The sequence below is a fragment of the Schistocerca gregaria genome, chromosome 7 (genome assembly GCF_023897955.1).
Source record: "Schistocerca gregaria isolate iqSchGreg1 chromosome 7, iqSchGreg1.2, whole genome shotgun sequence".
Classification (NCBI taxonomy): Eukaryota; Metazoa; Arthropoda; class Insecta; order Orthoptera; family Acrididae; genus Schistocerca; species Schistocerca gregaria.
This window is the reverse complement of record NC_064926.1, coordinates 534526561-534548691: the sequence shown is the minus strand read 5'-3', so window position 1 is coordinate 534548691 and position 22131 is coordinate 534526561. Positions and strand designations below refer to the sequence as shown.

Below are 22131 nucleotides of genomic sequence, written 5' to 3'. Positions count from 1 at the left end.
CTGCATTAGAATACTGCTTTGAATAAATGAGCAATAAATGTTATATTCAGATCACAGTGCAGAACATATTCAGGACAATATTGTCATCCAGAGAAACAAAACTGGCATTCTATGGATCGAAGCATCAAATGCTGGATCCCTTAATCAGGCATGTAAGTTATAAAACTTGAAAAGGGAAATGAATAGTAATGTTAAATATAGTGGGAATTAGTTAAGTTTGGCGGCAAGAGGAACAGGACTTCTAGTTACGTGAGTAGTGTGTTATAAATACAAAATCAGGTAGGGGTAATGCAGAAATGGGTTTAATAACAAATAAGAAAACAGGAATGCAGGTAAGTTACTATGAACAGCACAGTGAATGCATTATTATAGCCAAGACAGACATGAAGTCCACATCTGCCACAGTTGTATAAGTTTATATGTCAATTAACTCTGCAGATGAAGAAGAGATTGGAAAAAAAAGTATGATGAGATAAAAGAAATTATTCAGATAGTTCATGGGGATGAAAATTTAATAGTGATGAGGGTCTGGAGTTTCATAATAGGAAAAGGAAGAGAAGGAAAAGTAGAGAGAGAATATGGATTGGGGGAAAGAAATGAGAACAGTTTATGTGTGAAGAGACCTGGATGCCAGGTTTCATATTAATTATATAATAGTAAGGCAGATTTTGAAATCAGATTTAAAATTGTAGGATATTTCTAGGCACAAATGTGGATTCTGACCACAACTTGCAAGAAGGTAGAAAATTAAAGAGTTGGAACCAGGATGAGCTGAAAGAACCAGAGGTTGTTGAGCGTTTCAGATAGAACATTAGGCAACAGATGACTGGAACAGGGCAAAGGAACGCAGAAGAAGACAAACAGGTAGTCCTGAGTGATGAAACAGTCAAAGCAGCAGAGGATCAAATAGGTAAAAAGACAAGGCCTGATAGAAATCCTTGCATAACACATGAGACACTGCGCACGAAAGCAGAAAATACAAAAATGCAATAGATGAAGCACGCAAAAGGGAATACACGCATCCCAGACAATCACACAAGGAATTGATATGAGTCAGGCAAGGGTCCTATGCATTCTCCATCAACATAGGTTCCATCCCTATCGCATCTCTCTCCATCAAGAGCTGCATGGAACCGATTGTGAGAATCGTGTTAACTTCTGTACACAGGCATTAAGACAGGATACTCAGGATGTATCATGTATCTTGTTTAGTAATGAAGACAAATTTACCAATCGTGGCCACGTAAACTGCCAAAACATGCGCTATTGGTCTGTAGACAATCCCCATTGGCTTTGTCAGGTGGAACATCAGCTCCATGGAGTGTAAACATGTAGTGTGGCACAGTGAACCATCAGCTCATAGGCCTGTTTTTCTTCAATGGAACACCGAGCATGCTGATTAGATTAGATCAGATTAATACTAGTCCCATGGATCATGAATACGATATTTTGTAATGATGTGGAACGAGTCAAATTTTCCAATACATGACATAATTAAGTTAATTTAACAACATACTTAGGTTAATATAACAACTTTTTATTTTTTGTGTTTTATTATTTTATTTTTTTATAATTTTTTTGTTTGTTTTTTTCTTTTTTTTCTTAATTTATATCTAAAAATTCCTCTATGGAGTAGAAGGAGTTGTCATTCAGAAATTCTTTTAATTTCTCCTTAAATACTTGTTGGTTATCTGCCAGACTTTTGATACTATTTGGTAAGTGACCAAAGATTTCAGTGGCAGTATAATTTACCCCTTTCTGTGCCAAAGTTAGATTTTATCTTGAATAGTGAAGATCATCCTTTCTCCTAGTATTGTAGTTATGCACACTGCTATGACTTTTGAATTGGGTTTGGTTGTTAATAACAAATTTCATAAAAGTGTATATATACTGAGAAGCTACTGTGAATATCCCTAGATCCTTAAATAAATCACTGCAGGATTATCTTGGGTGGACTCTAGCTATTATTCTGATTACACGCTTTTGTGCAATAAATACTTTATTCCTCAGTGATGAATTACCCCAAAATATGAGGCCATATGAAAGCAGTGAGTGAAAATAGGCGTAGTAAGCTAATTTACTAAGATGTTTATCACCAAAATTTGCAATGACCCTTATTGCATAAGTAGCTGAACTCGAATGTTTCAGGAGATGATCAATGTTCCAATTTAATCTCTCATCAATGGACACACCTAAAAATTTGGAACATTGTACCTCAGCTACATGCTTCTGGTTAAGGTCTATGTTTATTAATGGCGTCATACCATTCACTGTACGGAACTGTATGTACTGTGTCTTATCAAAATTCAGTGAGAGTCCGTTTACAAGGAACCACTTAGTAATTTTCTGAAAGACAGTATTGACAATTTCATCAGTTAATTCTTTTTTGTCAGATGTGATTACAATACTTGTATCGTCAGCAAAGAGAACTAACTTTGCCTCTTCATGAATATAGAATGGCAAGTCATTGATATATATTAAGAACAACAAAGGACCCAAGACTGACCCTTGTGGAACCCCATTCTCGTTAAGTTCCCAGTTTGAGGTATGTGTTGATCTTTGCATATTATGAGAACTGCTTATTTCAACTTTCTGCACTCGTCCAGTTAGGTACGAATTGAACCATTTGTGCACTGTCCCACTCGTGCCACAATACTTCAGCTTGTCTAGCAGAATTTCATGATTTACACAATCACAAAAATCCCAATGGATGGTGTTCGGTTATTCAGATCATTCAAAATTTGATTGGTGAAAGCATATATGGCATTTTCTGTTGAAAAACCTTTCTGGAAACCAAACTGACATTTTGTTAGTACTTCATTTTTACAGATATGTGAAGCTACTCTGGAACACATTACTTTCTCAAAAATTTTGGATAAAGCTGTTAGAAAGGAGATTGGACAGTAATTGTTGACATCAGATCTATCCCCCTTTTTATGCAAAAGTATAACAATAGCATATTTCAGACTATCAGGGAAAATGCTCTGTTCCAGAGAGCTATTACACAGGTGGCTGAGAATCTTATCTGTTGAGAACAAGCTTTTAGTATTTTGCTGGAAATGCCATCAATTCCATGAGAGTCTTTGCTTTTAAGCAAGTTTATTATTTTCCTAATTTCAGAAAGAGAAGTGGGTGAGATTTCAATTGTATCAAATTCCACAGGTATGACCTCTTCCATAAACAGCCTAGCATCTTCTAATGAATACCTAGATCCTACTATATGCACAACATTTAGAAAATGATTATTAAAAATACTTTCAACTTCTGACTTTTTGTTCGTAAAGTTTTCATTCAATTTGATGGTAATACTGTCTTCCTGTGCTCTTGGTTGACCTGTTTCTCTTTTAATAATATTCCAAATTGTTTTAATTTTATTATCAGAGTTGCTGATTTCAGACATGATACACATACTTCTGGATTTTTAATAACTTTTCTTAATATAACACAGTAGTTTTTATAATGTTTGATAGTTTCTGGGTCACTACTCTTTCTTGCTGTCAGATACATTTCCCTTTTCCGGTTACAAGATATTTTTTATACCCTTAGTAAGCCATGGTTTGTTACAAGGTTTCTTACGAGTATATTTAACTATTTTCTTGGGGAAGCAGTTTTCAAATGCATTTACAAATATGTCATGAAATAAATTATATTTTTATTTTAAATTGGCATTAGGTTCACGATACACCTCATCCCAGTCTAAATGCTGTAGGCTTTCCCTGAAATTTGCAATTGTTAAATTGTTGACTGAATGTACTACTTTGGAGGACTGTTTATTATTGCTGAATGGAGCTATGTCATATATTGTAACTAGCTATGCACCATGATCAGAAAGACCATTCTCAACAGGCTGAGCATTTATCTGGTTAAACTTATCTTGGTCTATAAAGAAGTTATCTATCAGTGAGCCGCTATCCTTTACCACCTGAGTAGGAAAATCAATAACGGGCGTCAAATTGAAAGAACCGAGTAATACTTCAAGGTCATTTTTTCTATTACCCTCTTTCAGGGAATCTACATTGAAGTCCCCACAAATAATAATTTGCTTCCCCCTGTTTGACAGACAGCACAACAAGGAGTCCAAATTCTTCAGAAAAAGATGAAAATTTCCTGATAGGGACCTATATACAGTTACAATTACAAATGTGCCTTTATTTAATTTAAGCTCACAGGCACATGCTTCTATATGTTTCTCTACACAAAACCTTTTCGTTTCTATACTTTTTGCACAATGATAACTTTTGACATATATGGCAACTCCTCCTTTCTCCATATTTTCTGTGATTACATGTGCAGAGAGTTTATATCCACTTACATTTACCTTATTCATATCAGTAACAATGTGATGCTCAGACAGGCATAGTATATCTATTTCATCCTCAGCTTCTAAATCTTCTAAACAAACCAGAAGCTCATGTATTTTATTCTTTAAACTCCCAATATTTTAATGAAATATACTTACATTATTTTTAATTATACTTTTATGAGAACCTTTCCTTATTCTAACATTTGCAGTACTCTCCTGTCTGAGTTTCTCATTGCGCTTAGGCCTAGTTCCTATATCAGTGGTCACATGGTGTTCAGAGAGGCAGATTATGTCAACTGGGTTGGGTGACTAATTCATCAATGCAATTACCTAGGACTGAGATACAATTTGGTGGAGGCAAAATTTCTGGTGATTGGTGAAAATTTATAATTGACAGCTGTGATTGGTGATCCAATGTGCTAGAACTGTGCTGTTTAATTTCTTTCCTAAACTGAAGATTTGTTTCAATCCTGACCTCTCGTAGAACTTGACATCTTTCTGTCTTACCTATCCTAAAAAAGGTGCTGCTCCAACACCTGTAACCACTGGTATTTTACCATTTATGGCAGTGCCTCCCCCCTTTAAATTTCCTGCTATTACCCCAGCCAGTTTCCCCTTCCCTTTCCTGTTGAGATGTAGGCCTTGCCTGGTATAGTCCCACCTACTGAGAGAATCAACAGGAACCACACCAATATGAGCCCCCGCACCTGACCCAAGCAGCCGCTCCATCTCCAAATTAACTCTCCCAACAGAAGAGTTCAAATGAGACCAGTCATGGCGTCTCAGGACAGATACAAATTCAACATTGGTGTGTCTTGATGCTGACGCAATCTTTACCAGGTCACACTCTATACTGTACCCACGATCTCTTTGTCTGAAGTATCACAGCCTCGTAACAGGCCATTGTCCACAAATGCTAGAAGACATTCCTCAGAAGATTAGGAAGAATCTGGAGTAGCAACATGGCTGTCCAGCTCAGTGCACAAAGTACTACAATATGTGTTCACAAATAGTTTCTAAATTGTTGAACTGGATGCAGAGGACCTGTACCTTGGTCAGCCCATTCTCTGGATTTGACCACTGTAGACTTTTTTCTGTGAAGAAAGCTGAAAGATGCTGTCTACAAGAACCTACCAACCACACTCGATGATATGCAATGATGTATTACTGCAGCCGACTTGGACATCTCTGCTGAAATGCTAGAACATATGCAGCAATCATTCCAAGTATTGCCACTGGTGGTTGTCATTTTGAACACAATCTGTGATGGTCAGTTGTCTCATTACTGGTAACAATCCACATAACTATTGTATGAACTTGTGTTATTCTTTCTTTAATGCATGCTGTCATAGGTGATATACAACTGTCAGTGTTGGAACATTTCAAAATACAATATCTCATATATGACTCGCAATATAATCCTTCAACAAACATGACTGACATTCCAATTTACCCTACTTTTAGTCTGTAGCCATCAATAGGCATTATTCCATTTATAAACTGTATTTTGGCACAAAAATACACTTTCTAAGTATTATTACAATCTGTTGGCTGGCTAACTTACGAGCCCTTGACTATCAATTAATTCTGTGAAAACCACTCATCAACAAACTTTCGATATCTGCAACATTTCCAGTGGAAGTTTTAGGTGATTCACCCTGTATATTTACTATCTTTATTATTCGTGATTCCCATCTGCAGCGAATTAACGAGCAAATCCAAATTGCTAGTCCTTAATACATCCATGTCTGATTATTGTAATTCCCCCTCCCCCAACAGCAGTTTCCTCCCACTATGTCTCTTCTTATTTCATTAATCTGCAAACTTATCATTGGTATCATTCTCTGGCTTCTGTGATCTTAAGGAAACCTTTCACCTCAATTTCAATCTCCTCCCTGTAATTACAAACTTATTCCAATTTCCCTCTTTCACAATCGTTAATATACAACTTGGATGTCTTACATGTACATTTACAATGGAGTTCTAAATATCCTGTGGAAATCTGTATAGGATTGAAAGGCAAGTGGGAGAACCAAGTGACCAGTTGAAAATTCGACAGACGACAGTGTGAGGAACACGCCTGGCAGTCATGGACCTAGAAGGGACTGCCATGAAACAGCTGCCACCAGGGAAAACAGGGGAAGTAGGCGCAGACAGAAGATGGAACACCTGCCGACCAACTGACATGATCACACTGGAGAAGGTCGGAATGGTCACCAACAGCAAATGCAGCCTGTCAACAGTGCTACGAACGTGCCTGGTGGGCTAGACCTAGTATGGTACGCCACGAAATGGCCACCACCAGGGAAAACAGCGGAAGCAGATGCAAACAGAAGACAGAACATCTGGCGACCAACTGACACGGTTGTTCAGTTACAGGAAGCAACTGATGAAGACGCCGAGGTACAACATTGAAATATTGTGATAGAAAAATGCAGACCACTGGCAATACATCCGATTCAACAAAATGTCACAAAACTGCCGGGATGGTCTAAGAAATTAGAAGTTGAAAATTGTTTCTTTATTGCCACAACTAATATTTCAAAGGTGAGAAAGACTTTTAAAGGATGTACATCACATATGTCATAAAACACAACTTATAACAACATGTTACTATGAAGGAAGGGAAGCAGCAATATTAAGATCTAATGTCCTATCGGCAACAAGTTGTTAGAGACACAACCCATGCTCACATCGGAAAATTAAAGGAAAGGAAATCGATCAAGTTCCTTCAAAGGAACCTTCCAGCATTCACCTTAAGTGATTTAGGAAAATCAGAGAAAACTTAATCTGGATGGCTTCACTGGGTTTGAACCATTGTACTCTGCAATATGAGTCTTGTGTCCAACCACTGCATGACCATACTTGGTATGTCACTATGTTTCTAGGTCAGTAACAAACCTGGATAACTGGCTGTGACATTTCAACAGGGTACTCGCAGATCACTCGCTGTAAGAAACAGTGAACCAAACAGTAATATTGGATACCGTGTCTTCACTTATGCTAACTGACTTCAAAGAGCAATACATACTCTTTCTGCTCAACATAGCACATTTGAATCTTTTCTCTGTAATTAAATTAATAATTAAAATAGACTATGACAATCTTTTTACTCAGTTAACCTATCACTCTTCCTGTCTATTTTTATTCTCTTTATTACCTTTTTATTTATCTTTATCTATAAAATTCCATGCTTGTTTATTGCATGCTTTCAGCAAGATGTTCAGTTTTTTTTCTAAAGATCTTTACATCACCCACCACCAAGGAACAAAAATTATAGCCAGGAAGTCAAATACTTAAGCTTACACAGTGCCCTTTTTGATGTGCAGGACCTTCGATACAATTTTACTCATATGGGTGTCAGTTTGTGAATTGACATTTGCTTATTTCTCCATGAGGTAATTATCTGTAACAAACACCTGCACTTGATATACAATGTCCTCAGATAATTCAAAATTGAGCAGCCTCTGCAAACCTCATAGTCTTTGTTGAGCAACGTTAGACTCCACTGGTCATTAGGCACCCTCATGCGTTGATACTCTGACTGTAAGTCAAAAAAGTTCCATCCTGCTTGTTTTGGAATGTCTTCTGTACTGGACGTATAGTGAAAGCAGTACAGGTCTTCAATGTGAACTGAAAAAGAAGAGAGTAATTTATCTAGTTGGTTCCATGTTCTATAACTCACTTTCATAAGGAACACTATTCTGCGAAATGTGTCAATCGTTTAACAGTTAAGACATATTTACTACACACATTATCAGAATCAACTACAGTTTAAAAAAATGCTCAGCTAATAAGTGTCTGTGAGTTTTAGTTAATATTCTCCACAGTATAAATAGACAGACCTAAAAGACATTGCATTGGTGTTTGAACTTGCACACATCATTTCAACTTACTTGCCTGTTTAAATCAATAATCAGCCTAAACATTATCCTTATCATACCTAGAAAAGAAAATTGGCCAAACACATGGACTTGCTATCTTCTAGAAACTGACAAGTGTCTTTATAGAAAAGGTAGCTGAATATGATGATACAGAAACATTCTTGAAAGTTTAACTGAATGCATTTCTCCATCTCCACTCTACAAATCACAACTACGGAATGTATGGCATTTACATATAACCAGATAACAACCTCCACAAAATTGTGATTTGTGATTTTCTCTGTTAATACTTCCCAGTGGTTTTTTTAACAATGGTACTTGTATTATCTGCAAAACCAGTTAGTTCTGTTTTATGTTCAAAAGTGTAGCCATACAGAAGAACGTCAAAAAAGGACCTGACTGATTTTTGTGAGCAGGAAAATATGGTTTGAGGCATGGTCTGGCACAAATTTTCAGTCATCACTGTTAAGCTTATTAAAATGCCAATTTTTCTAAATGATTTGTTACCAATACCATTTTATGTGTTTACATCATTTCTTCTCCATCAATCCCTTCTTCATTTCATTTCAATACATTCAATTAATTTCATATAATAGAATACTTTTGCTGTAAATGATATAAAATCACTGTACAAGTCTATGATCATCATTATCACTTGTCAGTATAATAGTCCATCTTGAGCACTATTTTTACATTTACTTTATTAAATATACATCTTACACATTTGGCAATAGCAATAGTCATCATCATATTTACAGGTGTACATGTGAATCAATGAGATACAGCATACTGAGACTTTAAATGTTATTCTGATTGTAGCTGCCACTGAAACATGTTCAGCTGTTAATTTTTAAAAAGTAAAATTAGAAAATAGCACTCAAGGTGGATAATTATACTGACTAGTACTTACTTTACCACATGCAACATATATTATGCTTTATACAGTTTCTAGAATAACTCAGCTTGTCATCCACCATCAATATACACAACATGTTAGTCAACCATGTACCTAATTTTCACCTATATTATGCACCCATTATTAGTAATAGCACAGGAGAGATATTTCGTAACATTGTTGCAACTCACCAGGCAATGAGAGTTTCTGTAATGTGCAGTAAATTTCATGACAGTCTCTTTCCTTGGGCACAACAAATGTTACTGACAGGAAAGTTTTACATCTTATCTGCAATGGTGACCCAGTTGTTGTAAGTGGCAGTTTCTCCACCGTTGCTATATGGTTGTGAAGGATCTGTCAAGAAAAAAGGAAAGCAGTTGTTTTATGTCAATTTACAAAGCAAATTGTTTCGTCATTTTCTACACATTGCATTACTGCGTCTGTTCTTATGACGATTTATTACCTTCTGTTACAAAGATAGATAGAAAAACTCACATAATTTCAATAGGAATGATTTTTTCCTTCATTATTACCTCACTTGCTTAGTTTTAAGAAGAAACAAATATAAATAATGTAACATTTACACTGTTTTATTCACATTTTTTTCTGAATACTCTCTTTTAATACACACTACATATATTCTTTGAAAACTTCTATTGTCTATGCATCAACATGCTCTCATTATGCTCAGAAATTAGAATATATTTACCAACAGTTGCCAAATAAATTACTGTAAATTCCATTGTTGTTGTTGTTGTTGTTGTTGTTGTTGTTGTTGTTGTCTTCAGTCCAAAAACTGGTTTACTGCAGCTCACCAGGCGACTCTACACTGTGCAAGCCTCTTCATCTCAGAGTAACTACTGCAACCTACATTCTTTTGAATCCAGTTACTGTGTTCATCTCTTGGTTCCCTTTTACAGTTTTCACCTCCCACACTTCCCTACAATATTACATTCATGATCCCTTGAGGGCTCAGTATATGTGCTATCAACCAATCCCTTCTTTTTAGTCAAGTTGTGCCACAAATTTCTTTTCTCATCAGTTCTATTGAGTACCTCCTCATTAGTTATGTCATCAACCCATCTAATTTTCAATATTCTTCTGCAGCATCACATTCTCTTCTTGTCTGAACTGTTTATCATCCATGTTTCACTTCCAAACTTTGAGAAACGGCTTCCTGAGACTTAAATCTATATTCGATGTTAACAAATTTCTCTTCTTCAGAAACTTTTTCTTGCCATTGCCAGTCTACATTTTATATCCTCTCTACTTCAACCATCACCAGTTATTTTGCTGCCCAAGTAGCAAACTCCTTTACTACTTCAAGTGTCTCATTTCCTAATCTAATTCCCTCAGCATCACCTGGTTTAATTCAACTAAATTCCACTGCTAGATGATAATAGGAGATTTCAATTGGAAAGTAGAACAAAAACCAAATAATGATTATTCACTGAGGAATTTTGCACTTATATAAACTAAACAAAAACCCCATTTCAGCATATTATGCCCTCTGCCCATGAACCATTGACATTGCCATTGGTGGGGAGGCTTGCATGCCTCAGCGATACAGGTGGCAATACCATAGGTGCAACCACAATGGAGGGATATCTGTTGAGAGGCAAGACAAATGAGTGGTTCCTGAAGAGGGGCAGCAGCTTTTTCAGTAGTTGCAGGGGATATCAGTCTGGATGACTGCCTGATCTAGCCTTGTAAGATAAACCAAAATGGACTTGCTGTGCTGGTACTGCTAACAGTTGAAAGCAAGGGAAAATCTACACTCATAATTCTTCACAAGAGCATGCAACTTTACTGTAAGGTTAAACGATGATGGTTGTTCCTTTGGGTAAAATATTCCAGGGGTAAAGTAGTTCCCCATTTGGATCTCCGAGTGGAGACTACTCAGGAGGAATTTGTTATCAGGACAAACAAAACTGGCGTACTACAGATCAGAGTGTGGAATTTCAGATCACTTAATTGGGTAGGCAGGTTAGAAACTTTAAAAAGGGAAATGGATAGGTTAAAATTAGATATAGTGGGAATTAGTGAAGTTCGATGGACGGAGGAACAAGACTTCTGGTCAGGTGAATATGCATTATAAATACAAAATCAAATAACAGTAATGCAGGAGTAGGTTTAATAATGAATTAAAAAAAAAAAACAGGAGTGCAGCTAAGCTACTACAAATTACATAGTGAATGCATTATTGCATCCAAGAAAGATACGAAGCCCTTGCCTACCACAATAGTACATGTTTATATGCCAACTAGCTCCACAGTTGACGAAGAGATCGAAGAAATGTATGATGAGATAAAAGAAATTATTCAGATGGTGAAGGGAGATGAGAATTTAATAGTCATGGGGGACTGGAATTCAATAGTAAGAAAAGGAAGACATGGAAAAGTAATAGTTGAATATGGAATGGGGTTAAGGAATGAAAGAGGAAGCCGCCTAGTAGAATTTTGCACAGAGCATAACACTTGGTTTAAGAATCATGAAAGAAGACTGTATACATGGAAAAGGTGTGGAAGCACTAGAAGGTTTCAGATAGATTATATAATGGTAAGACAAAGATTTAGGAACCATGTTTTAATTGTAAGAGATTTCCAGGGGCAGATGTGGACTCTGACCACAATCTATTGGTTATGAATTGTAGCATAAAACTGAAGAAACTGCCAAAAGGTAGAAATTTTAGGAGTTGGAACCTGGATAAACTTGAAGAACAAGAGGTTTTAGAGAGTTTCTGAGGGAATATTACAGAGCAACTGACAACAGGGAAAGAAACACAGTAGAAGAATGGTTAGCTTTGAGAGATGAAATAGTCAAGGCAGCAGGGGTTCAAGTAGGTAAAAACACGAGGGCTAGTAGAAAACCTTGCATATGAGAGGAGACACTGAATTTAATTGATGAATGGAGAACATATAAAAACACAGTAAATGAAGCAGGCAAAAAGGAATACAAATATCTCAAAAATGAGATCAACAGAAAGTGCAAAATGGCTTAGCAGGGAAGGTTATAGGACAAATGTAAGGATGTATAGTCATGTATCACTAGGAGTAAGACAGATACTGCTTACAGCAAAATTAAGGAGACCACTGGAGCAAAGAGAACCACTTGTGTGAATATCGAGAGTTCAGATGGAGCTCTAAGCAAAGAAGGGGAAGCAGAAAGGTGGAAGGAGTGTATAGAGTGTCTATACAAGGGCGATGTACTTGAGGGCAATATTATCGAAATAGAAGAGGATGCAGAAGAAGACGAAATGGGAGATTTGATATTGTGGGAAGAGTTTGACAGCGCACTGAAATACCCAAGTCAAAACAAGGCCCTGGTAGTAGACAACATTCCATTAGAACTACTGACAGCCTTGGGAGAGTCAGCCCTGACAAAACTCTACCATCTGGCGAGCAAGATGTATGAGACAGGCAAAATACCTTTAGACTTCAAGAAAAATATAATAATTCCAGTCCCAAAGATAGCAGGTATTGACAGGTGTGAAAATTACCAAACTATCAGCTGCATAAATCATAGTTACAAAATACTTACACGAATGTTTTACTGATAAATGGAAAAACTGGTTGAAGCCAACCTTGGGGGAGATCAGTTCGAAATCAGTAGAAATGTTTGAACACGTGAGGCAATTCTGACCCTATGACTTACCTTAGAAGATAGATTAAGGAAAGCGAAACATATGTTTCTAGTATTTGTAGACTACAGAAAGCTTTTGACAATGTTGACTGGAATACTCCTTTCAAATTCTGAAGGTGACAGAGGTAAAGTACAGTGATAAAAAGGCTATTTACAATTTGTATAGAAACCAGATGGCAGTTATAAGAGTCAAGGGGCATGATACGGAAGCAGAGGTTGGGAAGGAAGTAAGACACGGTTTGTAGCCCATCCCCAACGTTATTCAATATGTACATTGAACAAGCAGTAAAGGAAACAAAAGAAAAATTTGAAGTAGTAATTAAAATCCATGAAGAGGAAATAAAAACTTTGACATACTTGTTTTGTAAATAAAATTGCCTTTTCCTGCTGCCATTTAATTTATTTATCCCAGATGTGTTTCTCCTTTTTCTTGTTCTAAGGGCATCATCAGTGGAATTTGTGGCACAACTTGACTAGAAGAAGGCATCAGTTGGTAGAAAATGTTCTGAGGCATCAAGAGATCACCAATTTAATATTGGAGGGCAGTGAGGAGGGTAAAAATAATAGAGGGAGACCAAGAGATGACTACACTAAGCAGATTCAGAAGAATGTAGGTTGCAGTAGTTACTTGGAGATGAAAAACCTTGCACAGGATAGAGTCACACGGAGAGTTCCATCAAACCAATACCTGGACTGAAGACAACAATAACAACAACAACATTTTGGAACTTTGCACCTACGTAAACTAATCAAAAACCTCATTTCAGTATATTATGCCCTCATTAATATCTCCCATAGGATCTCTTCTCATTGCTTTTACATATGAGATACAGGAAAAACGACTATTTAAATGCCTCTAAGTGCCCTGCAATTAGTCTAATTTCGTCTTTGCAGTCCCTATGATAATTGTAAGTACAGAGCTGCAGTATATTTCTACTCACTGTGGTTCTTGTAAGTTTGTGAACGGGCTTTTGTGGGATTATTGGTGTCTGTCTTCAAGCATCTGTCAGTTCAGATTCAGATCTTTCAGCATTTCTGTGACACACTGCCACAGCTCATAAAAACTTGTTACAAATCATGCTGTCCTCCTTTGTATATATTTGATAACCCATGTTAGCCCTATCTGGTATGGATCCCACACTTGAGCAATAGACAAACTGACTGCACTTTCACAACAACCTGCTAATGAACCAAAGCCTGCCACTAGCTTTATCTGGGACTGAGCCTACATGATCGTCAATAGAAAACTGAATGTGATTGGATAGACAGAATCTACTAACCAAGCAGCAGCAGGGGAACACACATATAAAAAGGTTTAACTTATGCAAGCTTTCAGAGCCAGTAGCTCCTCCTTCCGGCAGAAAACTTGAAGGGGAAGAGTGGTGAAGAAACAGGCTTGGAGAGGTTTAGGAAAAGGGGTACAGCTTGGAAAAGTCTCCCAGAAACCCAGGTCAGGGGAGACTTACCAGATGGGATGAGAAGGAAAGACTGATTGTTGAGGTCTGCACCGGCCGAGATTTGAAAACAAGAGAGATAAGGTGAATGTGAGACAGAGATTACTGTTAAAACACTGTGCATGAGTTAATAACATTGAAAGACTAAGTGCACTGTATGTAACGGATGTGCAAAGGGGGGGGGGGGGGAGGGGGGGGGGGGGGGAATGGCAATAAAAAAACAGACAGGTCAGAAAATGAAAGATGAAGAAAACTAAAATGGACTGAAAAAAGGGGTAGTTACTGTGAAGAAATGCTGAGATGGAAGGAATTAAAATAAATTAAGGCCAGGTGGGTGCGAGAATCGAGGAAATGCTGTGGTGTTTGTTCCCCTCTGTGGAGCCCAGAAAAGTCTGTGGAAGAATCCAGACGCCACGTGTGGTGAAACAGGCGCCAAGGGCATGACTGTCATAGTTGTGGAGCATGTTGCCAGGATACACCCTCTGTCTATGTCCATTCATCCTAGCTGATAACCGGGAGGTAGTCTTTCCGATTTAAAAGGCTGAACAGTGTTATTGTAACTGCTGATATATGACGTGTTGTTTCACTGGTGGCTCTCCCTTTGATAGTGTATGTTTTGCACCAAATGGAGAGCCACCTGTGAAATGGACACATCACAGATAACTGGTGCCAAGACAATGTTCTGCAGTAGCTGATGTGCATGGCTGTTTTAAGGGTGTGATGATTCTGCTCAGTACATTGTCCTGATAGTCTGACCAATACATGAAATACCACAACTGCAAGGAATACAATAGAAACAGGTCTTACATAAACCAAGAGCAGCCTTAACAGCACCTAAAAGGATACTAATCTTAGATGGAGGTTGGAAAACACATTTCACATCATATTTCTGAAAAATACAACCAATCCTGCTAGAGACACTCCCTGCACAAGGAAGAATTACCAAAGACCTTGATGCCGACTTGGTATTATCATCACTCATATGGTGCACAGTTGCTTATTAACAGAATGGGCACATCTGATCTGCCTTTCACTACATCCATTGTGATGGAAGATGGCCTCAAGATGGATTAACTCATCTGACACACTCTCAGGATCTGCAAAGACATGGGCCCTGGAACCAAGGTAAGGGGTACCCCTTCACACTAAGCTGGATGGTGACAACCATCAGCATGGAGATACAAATCACGGTGAGTGGGCTTCCTATAAACAGCCATCTCAACCTGCGTATATGCTGGGACAAACTCGGGTCTCACCACATTTTCCAACTCCAAATTCAGTCTCATTCCTGAGGTATCATTTGTTAACATGATCCTCTATTTCCTACTGTTCAGATATGACTCCATCCATGCTCACCAAATGTCTCTAATGCCACACCACTTTAGTTTCCCCAGCAAAATTTTATGATCTACACAACCAAAGGCCTTGGGAAGACTACATAAAATGCCAACATCACAATTTTTCTTATTTCATTTTATCAAAACTAAATTTAAAAAAATCATATGCAGCTTTCTCTATAGAGAAACTGTGCTACTGTTAAAAGGGTATTCTCAGAAAAGTGAATCAGTGGCATTTTAAGCTACTTTATTCAATATGTTTGAGAACATGCAAAGGCAAACCTATACTACTTGTACATCTCACTTGCTTATCTCCATTTTTATAGATGGATGTTACTATCACATTCTTCCATCTTTCAGGAAATTCATCCTGACTCATTCACCAAGGAAGAGGGTGACCTTATCAACATTTTGAAGAATACTACAGATAAGTTTGTCAGCATGACCTACATTCCAAAAACTAATACAAAACAAAACAAAAAAAAAATACTATAAGTGTTGTGTGCTGCTGGTTTGCGTAAGTATGAAATCGGACACCACATCAGCTTACTTTCTGGAATGAAGCTGATACCTAGTAACAGCAGGTTCAAGCTGACCCTTTTTGTTTCGCCACTGATTTTATAAGTGTGTGACAGTTATTCAGCAGCTCTGCTTTCTGGAAACATTTAGCCTTAAAACAAAAATGATAATATTGGCAATCACAGGGACTGGACAGAGTATGTACTGGTTACAAGGAATACTTGTGGAAATTAATTGTGCACATAACCTCTTACCAGTAACTTTTGAGAAGCCGTTCATGGTGTCAGTGGTGCAACCACATTAAGGGCATCACCCTCAACCACAATCATGTGCATTTACTCCAGTTTGCTGAGTGACTCCTGAATCTCTGCATTTGCATGTTTGACAGAACATTTCATCCAAGGGTTGTCACATCAGTCAAGGAGGGACACATTCTTCAGATTTGTATGCAAAGCATTCGCAGTGATCTGCCTGATGTCATCCTTAGTTGGATAGTTGGAGTTGTGCCCCAAACTGTTCTTATCTCCGCCTTAAAAGTCAATGTGTGACCTTCTATGTGAAGGCCTTCCAGGAGAGAACCTAAATTACAATGATGTCACTGAACTTTGCTCTTGGGTAAAAAATGATTGGTATCTTGGTATTCTGTACCCCTCATGACTAGCCCCCAGCAGAACTACCTTGTATGCCTTTTAATGACCCCATAGTTTATCTGTGCCACAAGACCCTAAACCCATATCTGACCCCCCACCCCACCCCTCACCACCTATCTCAATGAAGAGCTAAGACAGTAACAGAATGAATAATATCTTCTAGCAGCTAGGAGATTTGTAACATCAGGTGAGAGGACTAAAAACATAATGATGGTCAGATGAACCAACAACAGTAAAATAAGTTGGGAGCTATGATCAGTTCAGTAGATGCAGTTGAGTGTCCCTTGAAGCTCAACATGCGATGGGGAGCATCCTGCCCACAACTGTGATATCCCTGATCCCTTATAGTTAAAGTATTACAGACGAGAGCAAAATCCACTCTCTCTGTGGAAGCATAAAAATTTGCTCAACTGTTCTTTCGTCATAAGGTAGTATCAAGGATTAGGGATTGTTAAAGTCTTATCTTCAATGAAGTGTCATCCCTAAAAAGTAAAAAAAGGATGACCAAGTAGTTGGTGAGGAACTACTATTGTGCGCATCCCAAAAAAGCAGTTTAAAAACATATATCTGAGAATAAAAACCACTTTTCAGAGGAAACATAGAACCAGTTGAACTGTCCGTATGTCATCCACAATAGAGGCACAGAACTTGGTACGGCGAACCAGGAGGAGGGGGTTTCCATCAGGATGTGAGGTACTGTGTTTGTTTCTGCAATCACAACATGGGATGGCTCATAACATAAGACGAAACCTTGGATTAGTCTGGTAGGATCAGTACAGAGGTGGCATAAGAAGGTGGATTGCTTCCTGAAAGACTGCCATGCAACCATTGTCTCCTTAATAGAGGAGAGTTTATTGGAGGGAGGGTGGGGAGCTGGGCAGTAACAGATCACATGATGTTTCATCTACGAGTAAGTAGATGAGTAAAGGTCTTATTTGCACCTGCAAATTCAAGCTTGGGATAGTCAAAGTCAATGTTGGGCAAGTAACTAATTTTTTTAACCTAAACAGTCAGCCAATTCATTACCTGGGATCAACTTTGGAACCACAGAAAGACAACTCAGCTGGTATAATAAGTAAGGTAAGAGAGAAGATCATGAACAGCATTTATCACAAGTATACAAGAGTAATATCAATCAATAAACTGAAGACTGCTTATGTAGCCACTACAAATAAAAACACAGTTGAAGAAGATATGTTTAATACAACATAGGGCTGTATCAATGGCTACCAGCTCTCCTGTAAAAATTCTACATGCCCCAGCAATTAATGTTGTTGCCAAGAGGCTGGAGATGCAAAAGCATATCTGCATCTACATGTACACACACTCAGCAAGCCACCATACGTTACGTGTTGGAGGGTACGCTGTACCACTGCTGGTCACTTCCTTTCTTGTTCCACTTGCAAATAAAGAGAGGAAAAAATGGCTGTATATATGCCTCCATATGGGCCCTAATTTCTCTTATCTTATTTTCATGATCCTTTAGTGACACATATGTTGCTGACAGCAGAATCTTTCTGCAGTCAGGATCAAATGCTGGTTCTCTAAATTTTCTCAATGGTGTTCTCAAAAAGAATGTCACCTTCCCTACGGGGATTCCAATTTGATTTCCTGAAGCATCTCCGAAATCCTTGCATGTTGTTTGAATCTACCGGTAATAAATCTACCAGCCCACCTCAGAATTGGTTCAGTGTCTTCCTTTAATCTGATCTGATGTGGATCCCAAAAACTTGAGTAGTACTCAAAAATAGGTCCCAGCAGCATTACAAGGCCTCCTTTACAAATGAACCACACTTTCTCAAAATTCCCCTAATAAACTGAAGATGACCATTCGCATTCCTCCCAAAATCCTCACATGCTCTTTCCATTTCCTATTACTTTGCAATGTTATGAAGAGATATTAGAAAGAACTGGACACTACTAATGCTGCATCCACAAGTTATAGGTTTGTCTTTCCTACTCATCAATAGTAACTTACATTTGTCTACAGATAGCTGCCATTTATTGCACCAACTTGAAACTTTGTCTACATCATCTTGTATCCTCTTACAGTCATTCAGGAATGACACCTCCTTGTACACCACAGCAGCATCAGCACAACACCGCATATTGCTGCCCACACTGTCTGCCAGATCATTTATGTATATAGAAAATAACGGCTTCCAGATGTGGCAGTCCTGGCAAAACCTCTATCTCCGATGAACACTCACAGTAGAGGACAATGTACCGAGTTCTATTACCGTGAGTCACTCGGATATCTGGGAACCTATTCCACATGCTTGTAGTCTACAGTGGTGTTCAGTGTCAAATGCTTTTCGGAAATCTGCCTGTTGCCCTTCATCCACAGTTAGCACTATAATTTCATGTGAGAAGAGGGCAAGCTGAATTTTGCATGATCGATACTTTCTAAACCCGTGCTGGTTTGTGGCCACAAGCTTTTCGATCTAGAGCAAACTTATGATATTCAAACTCTGAATAAGTTCAGGAATTCCTACCCCGGATTTTAGGGCAATAAGTGTAGCACCATAATACTCCTGAAGAACTCAGAGGAGAGGTAGCAAAAACTCAAGGGGCAACTGCAAGTTACGGCCCTTAAAACAAATTGGTCCTAATTCATGGTCTGGGTACTAACCAAAGATCAGTGCACAGGAAAACATGGAGAATATATTCTATGGGGAGTAGGCAGTGGTCTGCGAGAGGGTCATAAGGTGCATTCCAACTGGTAACCCCACCTGATGGCGAGTGTCAGGGGGTCAACGCCTCTTTAACGAGAGAGAGAGAGAGAGAGAGAGAGAGAGAGAGAGAGAGAGAGAGAGAGAGAGAGAGAGAGAGAGAGAGAGAGAGAGAGAGAGAGAGAGAGAATTGGGTCAATGCCTCTTTAATGAGAGAGAGGAAAATAAAATTGGTAAAGGCAGATGACTAGGAAATTACTGTATGGGAATTGCACATGTGAGCAAGAGTTTGTACCAACAGCGCCAAGGGAGGGTGGGGGTTAAATCCCTGCTTTCACAATAAGACAGGACTGGCCCAAAAGGCACTGTTGTATCCGCGGACCCAACCAACCAACTCGCGCACGCGCGCCCTGACCGTGACATCGGTGGCCACGGTTCCTGTCGCGGCCATCGGCGTCTCAGGGCGTTACCGCTGACGGAAGAGGTTGCGCCATGGCTGAGATCGGGTCCGCAGAGTCCTCTGCCTTTTGCATATAAGGAGCAGCGCTGGCCCCGAGACAAACAGTCTATTGTCGATTGTCTATTGGTAGCCTTTCGTGGAGTTTATAGCGGAGCCATTGCGGTGTGATATTTGCTATTGTATTCGACTAGGCTCAGTACATGGATTACTCTTGGATATTACTTGGACTTGTATTGCTGGTGCACATTTCGTCAGAAATAAAGATAAGTTATCTCTTGATTCCAGCTGGCGCAATTCTTGTCATTAATTATTCTTTGGCCAACAGACATAGCAACATCCTTGTCACTACCCAAGCTTTATACAATTTGTGGTGGCTACCCCAAAAGTACCGCCGAGGACCTTGGGTTAGGGAGCCATCATAAAAGGCACCAGTGGGCAGTGTTACTCCACAAGGGTCCAACAATTTCAAAGCCAAAGATGCCAACCAGCCACAAACCTAAAAAACAGGGACTGTGCAACAGCATCCAAGCACTAGGTACTCGAGTAGAGTTCTGAGTCAAGATGAAACATGCTACACTAAGACAAAAGAACTGCATGATGAGCGCTTCTGCGGGAACATACTGGAAGCCATTAGAAAGGGTCCATGTGAAGGTACGTTGGCTGGAACTGGCGTTCAGACAAGGCTATAGATTGGAAGCTATACCAAATGCAAAAGTCATCAACATACAGTGCAAGAGTGCCCACACTTACAATGGAGGTCACTAGCCCACTGATGGTGATGAAAAGTGTTATACTTGGCACAGAACCCTGAGGGATGCTGTTTTCTTGAACTCACGAGGAACTGAGTTATGTACCAACTCTAACCCGAAACAACTGCTGGGATAAAAACTGATGAATCAACATTGGTAGGAAGTCACGAAATTCTCATTCATGGGAGGAAAGTAAATAAGATGGTGCCAAGCTGTGTCATATACCTTACGTGCGTCAGAAAAAACTACGCGACATAAAAAAATTACCAGGGCACATTCTTTAAGCACTTTACAAAGCAATTTGGCGTGGCTAAGCAGTTGGTAGCTGTAGAGGGCTGTAAGGTTTTTCCCTGGTTTAAGGATTTGGATGACGACACAACTCTCCACTGTGACAGGAAAACACCTTCTAGCCAAATACAATGCAAATCCTTCGTAGATGGAGATCGAGTGGGATAGTGCAGTGATTAGCACGCCAGACTCCCACCAGAGAATGTGATAAGGAATAGAGAGCAATTCAGAGGTGGGTCAGGGTCATTTCATTCCACCAGAGTGATCAGCGTGAACACTACAATTAGACAGCTGGCGTCACTAAATGCACGTTATTGCCCCTCTGCTTGTTAATTTCCCCAAACTCTCAGATGCTCTGGAATTCAGCAAAATGATACCTGTTTCTGCTGGTACTGAAGAAAGAACAGTTGGCTATGTATTAGCTGGAAAATTTTCGCTGTTGGTTATATTTGCAGCTATGAGTGTAGGACACTAAGGGAATCTAAGCACATGAGATAATGTTTGCTCTGAAGATATCTTATGTGTCTCAGTCCTTTCAGGATCATAAATCCTGAAGACACGTTTCGGGAACACTACTGAACAGCCAAGACAGTCCCCTCGTTTTGAACCATCAGTGTATACAACTTTAACACTGTGACTCCTATTTAAAATGCTATAAAACAAAAATTGAAATGTAAAATCTGGAGTTAATACTTCTTAAAAATTGTCCAGTCTAATTCTGGACCTCTTTAACTGCCAAGGTGGAGACTTGCTCCAAACTCAGTGAACAACTTAAAATCAGCTGCACCCATCACTAAAAGGCATCCTCTGTGTGAATCCCATAGGAACATTTCTGCTTGCTGTCAATTTTGACGAAGTATTTCCACTGGAGGGTGAGCAAAGGCATGGTAAGCAGGTGCTATTGGCATGGTTTTGTTTTGTACACTGGTCGTATCATGAGTAATTGCTGCCTCGTGCTAAATGGCAGCTCTCTTAGCCTCAACACAAAGGCCTGGTATGGGGCAGTTTCTAAATGTCTCATGATCAGTTTAATTCCTTTATGGTGCATCATGTCCAATATTTTTAAACAAGAGGGCCTTGTACACAAATACACCAGACACCCACAATGAAGCTGAGAATGCACGAAGCCTCTGTAAAACTGGAGCAGACAAATTTAGTTTGTTCCTCATAAATTTTGGTCAAGACATTTTTAAATATAGAGCTTTTAGGATCCATGTTTTCAAGTACCTAAGGTATAGTAACTATAGGATCATCAGCGGATACCAGAAACCTAACCAC

At 38.9% G+C, this 22131-nt stretch overlaps 1 protein-coding gene across 5 annotated transcripts in view; it reads right to left on the bottom strand.

Annotated features, from left to right (window-relative positions):
* The window catches only part of LOC126282028 (myotubularin-related protein 6), a 428326-nt gene that overhangs the window by 136764 nt on the left and 269431 nt on the right, over nucleotides 1-22131 (bottom strand). For all 5 annotated transcript variants that reach the window (XM_049981431.1, XM_049981432.1, XM_049981433.1 and 2 more), the window contains 2 exons: nucleotides 9274-9436; nucleotides 7779-7936 (listed from right to left, as the gene is read on the bottom strand). In XM_049981431.1, coding sequence (XP_049837388.1) covers nucleotides 7779-7936; nucleotides 9274-9436 — 321 coding nt within the window. The remainder of the gene's footprint in view (nucleotides 1-7778; nucleotides 7937-9273; nucleotides 9437-22131) is intronic.